The 14,330-nt window shown below is 42.6% G+C and overlaps 1 protein-coding gene across 2 annotated transcripts in view; it reads left to right on the top strand.

Annotated features, from left to right (window-relative positions):
* Nucleotides 1–14,330, top strand: part of ARFGEF2 (ADP ribosylation factor guanine nucleotide exchange factor 2) — a 114,609-nt gene that overhangs the window by 53,968 nt on the left and 46,311 nt on the right. For both annotated transcript variants that reach the window (XM_003252908.3, XM_030825512.1), the window contains exons 14-20: nt 189–372; nt 8,885–8,996; nt 9,537–9,742; nt 12,410–12,494; nt 12,600–12,771; nt 13,394–13,545; nt 13,665–13,793. In XM_003252908.3, coding sequence (XP_003252956.1) covers nt 189–372; nt 8,885–8,996; nt 9,537–9,742; nt 12,410–12,494; nt 12,600–12,771; nt 13,394–13,545; nt 13,665–13,793 — 1,040 coding nt within the window. The remainder of the gene's footprint in view (nt 1–188; nt 373–8,884; nt 8,997–9,536; nt 9,743–12,409; nt 12,495–12,599; nt 12,772–13,393; nt 13,546–13,664; nt 13,794–14,330) is intronic.

Raw genomic sequence — 14,330 nt, 5'->3', positions numbered from 1 at the left:
GTTTCATGAGGAAACAAGTTTTTAAGTAAAGTATCTGAGTGATACTAAGGTTTCATGCTTATAATCCTTATAGTATTGACTTGTTGCTATTGCAGGTCTGGGAAAGGGAGCTGTGCAGCCAGACCTAGCTCGGCTGTGTCTGTGTCCCACTTGCTTATTTGACTTCCTTTACTTTTGTTTCTCTGCAGGTCAGGAGAGGCTCACGGATCAGGAAATAGGGGATGGGAAAGGCCTTGACATGGCGAGACGGTGTAGTGTGACGTCCATGGAGTCCACAGTGTCCTCGGGGACCCAGACAACTGTTCAGGATGACCCTGAGCAATTCGAGGTCATCAAGCAACAAAAAGAAATCATTGAACACGGCATCGAGCTGTGAGTGTGGCTGCCGTTAACTAGCAGGGATTCTAGCAAAGCCATATTTTCTCTGGGAACCTGGGACTGATTCCTAAAAAGGAAATGCCTGTTTACAAAAGGCTGATGCTGGCACTTGTAGCTGAGCCTGATTGAGCCAGGCAATCAGTAAATGAGCGTATGTGTGTGTGTCTGTGCACAGAGAGAAAACTTTAATACCTTTCTGTGGTTGATGCAGCCTTTTTTTCCCCCTTTTCTAATGAAAATAATAAAACCAATTTAGAAAATACAGAAAAGTATAAAGTAAGAATGTAAAAATCACTCATAAAATTACTGCCTGCGATGGCCCGGTGCAGTGGCTCATGCCTGTAATCCCAGCACTTTGGGAGGCTGAGGCAGGTGGATCACGAGGTCAGGAGATCGAGACCATCCTGGCTAACATGGTGAAACCCCGTCTCTACTAAAAGTACAAAAAATTAGCTGGGCGTGGTGGCGGGTGCCTGTAGTCCCAGCTACTTGGGAGGCTGAGGCAGGAGAATGGCGTGAACCCAGGAGGCGGAGCTTGCAGTGAGCCGAGATTGTGCCACTGCACTCCAGCCTGGGTGACAGCGTGAGACTCCATCTCAACAACAACAACAACAAATTACTGCCTGAGAAAATCACCATTGGTGCATTTTTTTCCACCTATATATTATATGAAAAATTTCAGCATACCAAAAAATTACTATTTGTCTTATTTGTTTTATTTTTTTTTTAGGTATTTTATTTTATGTTATTTTCTTATACTTTAAGTTCTAGGGTACGTGTGCACAACGTGCAGGTTTGTTACATAGGTATACATGTGCCATGTTGGTTTGCTGCACCCATTAACTCGTCATTTACGTTAGGTATTACTCCTAATGCTATCCCTCCCCCTGTGCCCCACCCCACAACAGGCCCCTTTGTGTGTGATATTCCCCGCCCTGTATCCAAGTGTTCTCATTGTTCAGTACCCACCTATGAGTGAAAACATGTGGTGTTCAGTTTTCTGTCCTTGTGATAGTTTGTTCAGAATGATGGTTTCCAGCTTCATCCATGTCCCTGCGAAGGACATGAACTCATCCTTTCTTATGATGCATAGTATTCCATAGTGTATATGTGCCACATTTTCTTAATCCAGTCTATAATTGATGGACATTTGGTTGGTTCCAAGTTTTTGCTACTATGAATAGTGCCGCAATAAACATACATGTGCATGTGTCTTTATAGTAGCATGATGTATAATCCTTTGGGTATATACCCAGTAATGGGATCGCTGTGTCAAATGCTATTTCTAGTTCTAGATCCTTAAGGAATCACCACACTGTCTTCCACAATGGTTGGACTAGTTTACATTCCCACCAACAGTGTAAAAGCATTTCTATTTCTCCACATCCTCTCCAGCATCTGTTGTTTCCTGACTTTTTAATGATCGCCATTCTAACTGGTGTGAGATGGTATTTCATTGTGGTTTGGATTTGCATTTCTCTTACAACCAGTGATGATGAGCATTTTTTCATGTCCATTGGCTACGTAAATGTCTTCTTTTGAGAAGTGTCTGTTCATATCCTTTGCCCACTTTTTGATGGGGTTGCTTGTTTTTTTTCTTGTAAATTTGTTTAAATTCTTTGTAGATTCTGGATATTAGCCCTTTGTCAGATGGGTAGATTGCAAAAATGTTCTCCCATTCTGTAGGTTGCCTGTTCACTCTGATGGTAGTTTCTTTTGCTGTGCAGAAGCTCTTTAGTTTAATTAGATCCCATTTGTCAATTCTGGCTTTTGCTGCCATTGCTTTTGGTGTTTTAGTCATGAAGTCCTTGCCCATGCCTATGTCCTGAATGATATTGCCTAGGTTTTCTTCTAGGGTTTTTATGGTTTTAGGTCTAACATTTAAGTCTTTAATCCATCTTGAATTAATTTTTGTCTAAGGTATAAGGAAGGGATCCAGTTTCAGCTTTCTAAATATGGCTAGCCAGTTTTCCCAGCACCATTTATTAAATAGGAAATCCTTTCCCCATTTCTTGTTTTTGTCAGGTTTGTCAAAGATCAGATGGTTGTAGATGTGTGGTGTTATTTCTGAGTCCTCTGTGCTGTTCCATTGCTCTGTCTCTCTGTTTTGGTACCAGTACTATGCTGTTTTGGTTACTGTAGTCTTGTAGTATAGTTTGAAGTCAGGTAGTGTGATGCCTCCAGATTTGTTCTTTTTGCTTAGGATTGTCTTGGCAATGTGGGTTCTTTTTCGGTTCCATGTGAACTTTAAAGTAGTTTTTTCCAACTCTGTGAAGAAAGTCATTGGTAGCTTGATGGGGATGGCATTGAATCTATAAATTACCTTGGGCAGTATGGCCATTTTCATGATATTGATTCTTCCTATCCATGAGCATGGAATGTTCCTCCATTTGTTTGTGTCCTCTTTTATTTCGTTGAACAGTGGTTTATAGTTCTCCTTGAAGAAGAGGTCCTTCACATCCCTTGTAAGTTGGATTCCTAGGTATTTTATTCTCTTTGTAGCAATTGTGAATGAGAGTTCACTCATGATTTGGCTCTCAGTTTGTCTCTTATTGGTGTAAAGGAATGCTTGTGATTTTTGCACATTGATTTTATATCCCACGACTTTGCTGAAGTTGCTTATCAGCTTAAGGAGATTTTGGGCTGAGACGATGGGGTTTTCTAAACATACAATCATGTCATCTGCAAACAGGGACAATTTGACTTCCTCTTTTCCTGATTGAATACCCTTTATTTCTTTCTCTTGCCTGATTGCCCTGGCCAGAACTTCCAACACTATGTTGAATGGGAGTGGTGAGAGACGGCATCCCTATCTTGTGCCAGTTTTCAAAGGGAGTGCTTCCAGTTTTTGCCCATTCAGTATGACAATTGGCTGTGGGTTTGTCATAAATAGCTCTTATTATTTTGAGATACGCTCCGTCAGTACCTAGTTTATTGAGAGTTTTAGCATGAAGGGCTGTTGAATTTTGTTGAAGGCCTTTTCTGCATCTATTGAGATAATCATGTGGTTTTTGTCATTGGTTCTGTTTATGTGATGGATTACGTTTATTGATTTGCATATGTTGAACCAGTCTTGCATCCCAGGAATGAAGCCAACTTGATTGTGGTGGATAAGCTTTTTGATGTGCTGCTGGATTCGGTTTGCCAGTATTTTATTGAGGATTTTCGCATTGATGTCCAGGGATATTCGTCTAAAATTCTCTTTTTTTATTGTGTCTCTGCCAGGCTTTGGTATCAGGATGATGCTGGCCTCATAGAATGAGTTAGGGAGGATTCCCTCTTCTTCTATTGATTGGAATAGTTTCAGAAGGAATGGTACCAGCTCCTCTTTGTACCTCTGATAGGATTCGGCTTTGAATCCATCTGGTCTTGGACTTTTTTTGGTTGGTAGGCTATTAATTATTGCCTCAATTTCAGAGCCTGTTATTGGTCTATTCAGGGATTCAACTTCTTCCTGGTTTAGTCTTGGGAGGGTGTATGTGTCCAGGAATTTATCTATTGCTTCTAGATTTTCTAGTTTATTTGTGTAGAGGTGTTTATAGTATTTTCTGATGGTAGTTTGTATTTTTGTAGGATCGGTGGTGATATCCCCTTTATAATTTTTTATTGTGTCTATTTGATTTTTCTCTCTTTATTTTCTTCTTTATTAGTCTTGCTAGCAGTCTATCAATTTTATTGATATTTTTTAAAAAAACAGCTCCTGGATTCATTGATTTTTTTTTGAAGGGTTTTTTGTGTCTCTATCTCCTTCAGTTCTGCTCTGATCTTAGTTATTTCTTGCCTTCTGTTAGCTTTTGAATTTGTTTGTTCTTGCTTCTCTAGTTCTTTTAATTGTGATGTTAGTGTGTCAATTTTAGATCTTTCTGCTTTCTCTTGTGGGCATTTAGTGCTATAAATTTCCCTCTACACACTGCTTTAAATGTGTCCCAGAGACTCTGGTACGTTGTGTCTTTGTTCTTGTTGGTTTCAAAGAACATCTTTATTTCTGCCTTAATTTCGTTATGTACCCAGTAGTCATTCAGGACCAGGTTGTTCAGTTTCCATGTAGTTGTGCGGTTTTGAGTGAGTTTCTTAATCCTGAGTTCTAATTTGATTGCACTGTGGTCTGAGAGACAGTTTGTTGTGATTTCTGTTCTTTTGCATTTGCTGAGGAGTGCTTTACTTCCAACTATGTGGTCAGTTTTGGAATACGTGCGATGTGGTGCTGAGAAGAATGTATATTCTGTTGATTTGGGGTGGAGAGTTCTGTCGATGTCTATTAGGTCCACTTGGTGCAGAGCTGAGTTCAAGTTGTGGATATCCTTGTTAACCTTCTGTCTTGTTGATCTGTCTAATATTGACAGTGGGGTATTAAAGTCTCCCATTATTATTGTGTGGGAGTCTAAGTCTCTTTGTAGGTCTCTAAGGACTTGCTTTATGAATCTAGGTGCTCCTGTATTGGGTGCATATATATTTAGGATAGTTAGCTCTTCTTGTTGAATTGATCCCTTTACCGTTATGTAATGGCCTTCTTTGTCTCTTTTGATCTTTGTTGGTTTAAAGTCTGTTTTATCAGAGACTAGGATTGCAACCCCTGCTTTTTTTTGCTTTCCATTTGCTTGGTAGATCTTCCTCCATCCCTATATTTTGAGCCTATGTGTGTCTCTGCACGTGAGATGGGTCTCCTGAATATAGAACACTGAGGTCTTGACTCTTTATCCAATTTGTCAGTCTGTGTCTTTTAATTGGGGCATTTAGCCCCATTACATTTAAGGTTAATATTGTTATGTGTGAATTTGATCCTGTCATTATGATGTTAGCTGGTTATTTTGCCTGTTAGTTGATGCAGTTTCTTCCTAGCATCGATGGTCTTTACAATTTGGCATGGTTTTGCAGTGGCTTGTACCAGTTGTTCCTTTCTATGTTTAGTGCTTCCTTCAGGAGCTCTTGTAAGGCAGGCCTGGTGGTGACAAAATCTCCCAGCATTTGCTTATCTGTAAAGGATCTTATTTCTCCTTCCCTTATGAAGCTTAGTTTGGCTGGATATGAAATTCTGGGTTGAAAGTTCTTTTCTTTAAGAATGTTGAATATTGGCCCTCACTCTCTTCTGCTTGTAGAGTTTCTGCTGAGAGATCCGCTATTAGTCTGATGGGCTTCCCATAGTGGGTAACCTGACCTTTCTCTCTGGCTGCCCTTAACATTTTTTCCTTCATTTCAACCTTGGTGAATCTGACAATTATATGTCTTGGGGTTGCTCTTCTCTAGGAGTATCTTTGTGGTGTTCTCTGTATTTCCTGAATTTGAAAGTTGGCCTGCCTTGCTAGGTTGGGGAAGTTCTCCTGGATAATATCCTGAAGAGTGTTTTCCAACTTGGTCCATTCTCCCTGTCACTTTCAGGTACACCAGTCAAACGTAGATCTGGTCTTTTCACATAGTCCCATATTTCTTGGAGACTTTGTTCATTTCTTTTTATTCTTTTTTCTCTAAACTTCTCTTCTCACTTTATTTCATTAATTTGATCTTCAGTCACTGATACCCTTTCTTCCACTTGATCAAATCGGCTGTTGAAGCTTGTGCATGCATCATGTAGTTCTCATGCCATAGTTTTCAGCTCCACCAGGTCATTTAAGGTCTTCTCTACACTGTTTATTCTAGTTAGCCATTCGTCTAATCTTTTTTCAAGGTTCTTAGCTTCCTTGCAATGGGTTTGAACATCCTCCTTTAGCTTGGAGAAGTTTGTTATTACCGACTTTCTGAAGCCTACTTCGGTCAGCTCGTCCAAGTCATTTCCATCCAGCTTTGTTCTGTTGCTGGGGAGGAGCTGCAATCCTTTGGAGGAAAAGAGGCGCTCTGGTTTTTAGAATTTTCAGCTTTTCTGCTCTGGTTTCTCCTCATTTTTGTGGTTTTATCTGTCTTTGGTCTTTGATTCTGGTGATCTACAGATGGGGTTTTGGTGTGGATGTCATTTTATTTGTTGATGTTGACGTTATTCCTTTCTGTATGTTAGTTTTCCTTCTAACAGTCAGGTCCCTCAGCTGCAGGTCTGTGGGAGTTTGCTGGAGGTCCACTCCAGACCCCGTTTGCCTGGGTATCACCAGCAGAGGCTGCAGAACAGCAAATATTGCAGAACAGCAAATATTGCTGCCTGATCCTTCCTCTGGAAGCTTCGTCCCAGAGGGGCACCCGCCTGTATGAGGTGTCAGTCGGCCCTTTCTGGGAGGTGTCTCCCAGTTAGGCTACATGGGGGTCAAGGTCCCACTTGAAGAGGCAGGCTGTTCTCAGAGCTCAAGCACCATGCTGGGAGAACCACTGCTCTCTTCAGAGCTGTCAGACAGGGACGTTTAAGTCTGCAGAAGTTTTTGCTGCCTTTTGTTCAGCTATGCCCTGCCCCCAGAGGTAGGGTCTATAGAGGCAGCAGCCCTTGCAGAGCTGTGGTGGGCTCCGCCCAGTTTGAGCTTCTCCGGCGCTTTGTTTACCTACTCAAGCCTCAGCAATGGCAGACACCCCTCACCCTGCCAGGCTGCTGCCTCACAGGTGGATCTCAGACTGCTGAGCCAGCAGTGAGCAAGGCTCTGTGGGCGTGGGACCTGCCGAGCCAGGCACAGGATATAATCTCCTGGTGTGCCATTTGCTAAGACCACTGGAGAAGTGCAGTATTTGGGCGGGAGAGTCCTGATTTTCCAGGTGCAGTCTGTCATGGCTTCCCTTGGCTAGGAATGGGAAATCCTCCGACCCCTTACGCCTCCTGGGTAAAGCAATGCCCCGCCCTGCTTCAGCTCACCCTACGTGGGCTGCACCCACTGTCCAACCAGTCCCAATGAGATGAACCAGGTACCTCAGGTGGAAATGCAGAAATCACCGTCTTCTGCGTTGATCACGCTGGGAGCTGCAGACTGGAGCTGTTCCTATTCGGCCATCTTGGGATGGAATCTTACTTGTTTTATTTATGTATATATTTTTCTGGACCATTTTGAAAGTAATTGGTAGCCATCATGAGACCTTAACCGAATCTCTTTGAAAAATAAAGGACATTCTCCCATATAACCACAGCACCATCATCACAATCATTGGCAAATCTTGATGTGTTTCTTTCCAGTCTTTTACACACATCAACACATACACAATCATATATTCCAACTTGTAAATGATTAGTTAACTTAGTAAGTTCAACTTAAGAGTTGAAGTTACAGTACTCACTTATTAACTGACATGTTTGATCTTCTCGTTTCTGCTGTCGCCACCCCACCTCCCTCCAGTGTATTCTGCCCACAGCAGCTAAAGTAATCTTTTTAAAACATAAATCAAGTCTTATCACTCTCCTGCCTAAATCATTCCAGGTTTCCTGTTCTGCACCATGGCCTGACCCAGCCTCTGGCCTCCCTTGCTGATCTCATCTCCTGCCAATTCCTCTGAGTCACACAATGTATTTTCAGTCCCTTGAACACCTCCAGCTCTTTTCACCATGGTGCCTTCTGCTTGAAATTCTCTTGTCTCTTTTTCATCCCTCAGACTTGGTAAAACATCTCTTCCTCAAAGAGGCCTTTAGCAACTGCACTATCTAAACAGGTCCCAAGTTAATTTCTGCCCTTGCCCTTATTTGTATCTTTTGTGACGCTTGCCAGTTTGTGCTTACCCATGAATATCACCCTCCAGCTCAGGCCTGGTAAATAATAAGTTGAGTCTATACATTGGTTAGCTTTGCCTTCCTTTAACAGGAAATAAAAAATGGGCTGGGCTTGGTGGCTCATGCCTGTTATCCCAGCACTTTGGGAGGCTAAGGTGGGAGGATCACTTGGAGTTCCAGACCAGCCTGGTCAACACAGTGAGACCCTGTCTCTTAAAAAAAAAAAAAAAAATACAGAAAGAAAAAAATAAATACAAAATAACATGCTTAACTATGTATTTCTCTCTCAAGGAAATCCAAAAGCGGACAGTCTAAGGCTGCTATGGTGGCCCTTAAGGACATCAGAGATCCAGGCTCCTTTTATCTGTCTGCTTCACCATACTTAGCCAGAGAGGGTAGCCTCATGGTATAAGATGACTGCTGGAGTACCAGCCATCCCACAAGCATTCTGGAGAAGAGGAGGGAAAGAACAAAAAGAGAAAAAAGCAGACTTCCTACCTGAGTCAGCTTTGTTTAAGGGTCCTTCCTAGAAGTACCGACACCACTTCTGCTCATATCTCACTGGCTAGAAGTTTATCACATGGCCATCCTTTATTTAAGAGAGGCGGGGAAATGTTCTTTTTATTCCACATGGCAGTGTGTCCAGCTAAACACGTAGGGTTCTGTTAGTGTTGGAGAAGGGGAGAGTGGATATGAGGTGACAATCAGCAGACTCTGACCAGGTATAGCTGGGTCAGAAATTGAAGGCGGAATTTAGTAAAGCTGCCAGGATAGACGTGACCTTGCTAGCTTATACGTGATGGCATGTTCATAGTATTCTATTATAATTTATTTCAAAAGCAGCTTTTGCTATCCTCCAGATTTTGAAATAAGCAACTTGTGTCCCATCTCTGCTTGAAACAGGTTCAACAAGAAACCCAAGAGGGGGATCCAGTTTCTTCAGGAGCAGGGCATGCTGGGGACGTCAGTTGAAGACATAGCCCAATTCCTGCACCAGGAGGAGCGCCTGGATTCCGTAAGGCTGGGGGGTGTAGCACTTGCATGTGAGTTCTGTCAGGTGATTGTGAGCCCTCACCAGTTTTAACCTCGAGATTGGCTGGCCCTGAGTACATTGTCTGTTGTCCACCCACTGGTTACAGCAGTCCTGCATATCCTGTTGGCTAGTGTTGCAGAAAGCTCTTTGATGGGAATAAACTAGCCTCACAGTAGGTGGCTGCATATTTGCTGGAAGAGAGTCAGAGCTGGAAGTGTTCCTTGACTGCTAGAAACGGTTCTTCTGGCTGTCTGTCTGCAACTAACCTCCTTAGTGTGCCCCGTCATTCTCTCCATTTTAAGTCTCTTGTGCCCCCTCCTCTTCCTTCATTCATGCGGGACAGGCTGCTTCTGGAATGGGTGGGTGGATGGGCAGGTCAGGGAGTTCCCTTGCTTTTTTAGCAGTCCAGCCTATTCTGGGCAGTTAGGGCCAGGCTATTCTGACTCCACACTTTGGCTGCTGGCTTTTGCTGAGGGTTCGTATTTGACAATTTCTGGATATAAGTGAGTGTGTATGTTTCAGACCCAAGTAGGCGATTTTCTGGGAGATAGCGCAAGGTTCAACAAGGAGGTGATGTATGCCTACGTGGACCAACTTGACTTCTGTGAAAAAGAATTTGTCTCAGCCCTGCGGACATTCCTAGAAGGTTTCCGCCTACCTGGGGAAGCCCAGAAGATTGACCGATTAATGGAGAAGTTTGCCGCAAGATACATAGAATGCAACCAAGGGTGAGCGCCGATTTTGAGTCCCTTTCAGATCATCTGTTTGCCTGCCTCAGAACGCTAATTCTAATTTGGTTGGGGTTTAATCTTTGTATATCTGTGCCAAGCAACTGAAGCTTTTGTTTACTGTGTGCCAGGCACTGCTAAGGGATTATTTCACATAAGACCTCACAGCAACCTATTTATGTCCCTATTCTACAGACAAAAAGATTGAGGACCAGAGAGGTTAACTTGCCCAAGATCACACAGCTAAAGCCCATGCTGTTAGCAACTATAAAAGAGTAGTTTCATAAGTTGAGAGGAGACAATTGGGCACCTCTTCCTTAATAAAAAACAGTTCCCCTGATTTAATATATGGGGTAGATCTCAAGGATTTTGGTTTTTCTTCAATTACATACTGATGAGCAGGTTACAGAAATAGCTACATAACTAATAAAAACCACCGAAGTACTTGATTTTATCTGGGGACCTTTTTTGATGGGCGGTTCGTGATTTTGTAAGAAGTGGAAATAGGAAGGGGAACAAACCATTATTAAATACCTCCTGGTGTGGGCCATGCCATGGGTTTTACATGCATTTAATTTAATTAATGGCAAGCTCAGGAATAGTATCCCTGTTTTACAGATGAGGAAATTGAGAATCTGAGAGATTGAGCAACCTGTCCAAAATTAATCAGCTAGTAAGGAGCAGAGCCAGGGTTGAACATGGATTTCTCTAACTCAGAAGCTCATGTTCGGGCCGGACGCAGTGGCTCTTGCCTGTAATCCCAGCACTTTGGGAGGCCAGGACAGGCAGATCACTTGGGGTCAGGAGTTCGAGACCAGCCTGGCCAATATGGTGAAACCCCGTCTCTTCCAAAAATACAAAAAAAATTAGCTGGGTAATCCCAGCTACTCAGAGGCTGAGGCAGGAGAATTGCTTGAACCTGGGAGGCAGAGGCTACAGTGAGCTGAGACCACACCACTGCACACCAGCTTGGATGACAGAGGCAGATGCTGTCTCAAAAAAAAGAAAACTCGTGTTCTCTCCACTGAACATTAAATTAGAAATATGTCTGAATATGCTGTGACCATGATGTGGAAATTGTTCAGTAGAAACTATTTTTTTTGAGACAGGGTCTTGCTGTCTTGCCCAGGTTGCAAGATCACAGATCACTGCAGCCTAGATCTCCTGGGCTCAATCAGTCCTCCCACCTCAGCCTCCTGAACTGCTGGAACTACAGGTGCATGCCACTGTGCCTGGCTAATTTTTTGTATAATATTTCTGCAGAGATAGAGTTTCACCGTGTTGCCCAGTCCTAGCCTCAAGGGATACCCCTGCCTCAGCCTCCCAAAGTGGGGGATTTACAAATGTGAGCTACCACACCTGATTGAAACATTTTAATAACTGTTTTGCCTCTCAAATCAACTTTGTTTTCATATTAATTGCTCCCAGTCCTCCAAGTATATGGCAGGCTGTCCCCAGGAGGTGGCAGGATTGGCAAAGGCAGCATATGATCATTTTAACCAAGTGGACATTAGAACTCTCTGTGAAGGCATAATTAGATGCTGTTTACTTTAAACGTATCTCCTATGTGGACCTGGAAGCCTTGGTCTGTTTGCTCAGTCAGTAAATATGTGACCCAGTTTCATCTCATATTAAAAGACCTTTGTTGTGTTCTTCAAAATTTCTACTGTTCCTGTTATGGACAGTTTGGACAGAACAGTTTCTAGCTTCAGCCTCATATCGTATGAGACTGTGCATCCACATGTTGTCCTTCTCTTCTTGCCTAAGGCAAAAAAGTCAGACTTCACCAACATATTGTTTAGAACAACATAAACATTTTCCATGGTATTTCTACTGTTAAATGTTATAATGGATAATATAGACTATAAATAACAGCTAAACAGCAATTTTAGTCATCTTTATATCTCATGTCTAGCACAGTACATGGCATAAAATAGATGTTCTCAGGAACAGGACAAAGTGAGGAAGGCACTCAAGGCGCTTAGTGTGTGAAATGTAGTGAGATGCCCTCTCTCAGGGTCAGCACCAAATGTAAGGTCTCCTGATGTGCTCACGTGCTTCACCCTAGTCTTGGCCCCAGATGCTTCTTAGAGTCTTTTTAAAAAAATTATTTGAAGTTGCTTTATTCAAAGAAGGCTCAATTTTTATTATTTATTTATTTATTTATTTTTGAGACAGTCTCGCTCTGTCACCCAGGCTGGAGTGCAGTGGTGCAATCTCAGCTCACTGCAACCTCCACCTCCCGGGTTCAGGCGATTCTCCTGCCTCAGTCTCCCGAATAGCTGGGATTATGGGCACCCGCTGCCATGCCCAGCTAATTTTTGTATTTTTAGTAGAGACTGGGTTTCACCATGTTGGCTAGGCTGGTCTTGAACTCCTGACCTCAGATGATCCACCCACCTCGGCCTCCCAAAGTGCTGGGATTACAGGCCTGAGCCACCATGCCCTGCCAAAGAAGCTAAAATTTGATACAGATTGTTAATGAGCTTTTTCTACACTCTGGGTTGCTAAGTCTTGTTCAGTGATGATGAAAGCCTAAAAACTCTTGCCTCATTTGGAATCAAGGGGAGTAGTCGGCTGCTTTTCTCGTGAAGTTTGTCTCTGTTAGCATTGTACCTTCCAAACCTCATCACCATGAATATTGATGTCTCGCATTTTTTTCTCCAGGCAAACTCTGTTTGCTAGTGCTGACACTGCTTATGTCCTAGCATATTCAATTATTATGCTAACTACAGACTTGCACAGTCCTCAGGTAAAGTACTTTAATGATTTACATGTTGTAGTAGCTAAATAAGTGGCTTTACTTGGGCAATTGGATGTTTTTTAAATGGTTTTTAATTTTTTTTTTTAATTACAGGTAAAAAATAAAATGACAAAAGAACAGTATATTAAAATGAATCGGGGTATCAATGATAGTAAAGATCTGCCAGAAGAGTATCTCTCAAGCATCTATGAAGAGATAGAAGGCAAGAAAATTGCAATGAAAGAAACAAAAGAGCTCACGATTGCAACCAAATCTACTAAGCAGAGTAAGGTCTAATGGCAAATTATTTCTTTTAGTTCTAATTTTTTAGTGTATCAGAATGCATGATTAAATACTCTGGTGATAAATTTAATGTGCATAGCTAGATATCTGAATAGGAAATGTGATTGAATTAATTATTGTGATTATGTTGGGACTTTTATAATGTCACTGTCTTGCTAGATTTCCGATGAGGAGCAAGAAGGAATTTAAAATTAGTAATCTGAGAACTAAATTACTCCCAAAAAGTGTTCTTTAAAACTTTGCTTTAATTCAGATTGTGCCCACCTTGATTAGAATTCTATTAGTTATGGCCCCTGGGGAGCTGTCAGTTTCACTGTTTGAGAAGCAGCAAAGGATAGTGGTTTAGAGTGTGGCTCTAGAGCCACACTGCCTTAGATCAAGTCCCAGCTCCTCTACTTAGTAATTGTATGACCCTGGGCCAGTGACTTACCCCCTCTGCCTCATTTTTCCCATCTGTAAAATGGTAGTAATAATATTTGTAACGGACTCACGAGATGGTTGGGAGGATTTAGGAGTTAATCATTGTGCATCTTTTGAAACAGTGCATGGCATGTCGCCAGCCCTCAGTGGCTGCTAGCCACACCTGTCATGCTCTTACTTTACAGATGTAGCTAGTGAAAAGCAGCGGCGGCTGCTGTACAACTTAGAGATGGAGCAAATGGCTAAAACAGCCAAAGCTCTGATGGAGGCTGTGAGCCATGCCAAAGCCCCGTTTACGAGTGCCACTCACCTGGACCACGTCCGGCCAATGTTCAAAGTGAGTATCCTGAGAACTTAGCAAGCATGTGGCTAAGCCTGGTTCTGAAGCTGGCCAGCAAGAAGTACTCTTTCCACGCTAAAACTCTGGATATTACTGAAATCTTCCTTCCTTGATAGTTGGTGTGGACGCCACTATTGGCAGCCTACAGCATCGGACTCCAGAACTGTGACGACACTGAAGTGGCCTCCTTGTGTTTGGAAGGCATCCGATGTGCAATCCGAATTGCCTGCATCTTTGGAATGCAGGTAGGTGTAAGTCAGCAACGCTCCAGAGATACTGGTGGGTTGTGTTCTTTTAGATTTGGCAAAACTTAGAAATTATCAGAAGTTTTCAGTTAATCAAGAGTCTTAGCAAACTACTTACTTATGCCTACTGACAAGAAATCCATAGCTTTGTGATGACAGCTCATTAGGGGCAAAAATGGATATACGGATTAAAACTGTCTTTAAGAATGGGTAGGCTGGGCACAGTGGCTCACGTGAGGCCTGTAATCCCAGCACTTTGGGAGGCCGAGGCAGGCAGATCACCTGAAGTCGGGAGTTCGAGACCAGCCTGACCAACATGGAGAAACCTCATCTCTACTAAAAATATAAAATTAGCCGGGTGTGGTGGTACATGCCTGTAATCCCAGCTACTCGGGAGGCTGAGGCAGGAGACTGGCTTGAACACAGGAGGTGGGGGTTGTGGTGAGCTGAGATCGCGCCATTGCACTCCAGCCTGGACGACAAGAATGAAACTCCATCTCAAAGAAAAAAAAAAAATAATAATAATAATAATAGGTA

This window comes from Nomascus leucogenys, chromosome 13 (assembly GCF_006542625.1).
Source record: "Nomascus leucogenys isolate Asia chromosome 13, Asia_NLE_v1, whole genome shotgun sequence".
Classification (NCBI taxonomy): Eukaryota; Metazoa; Chordata; class Mammalia; order Primates; family Hylobatidae; genus Nomascus; species Nomascus leucogenys.
Note: the sequence above shows the minus strand (reverse complement) of the source record. Positions and strands in the feature narration are given on the sequence as shown.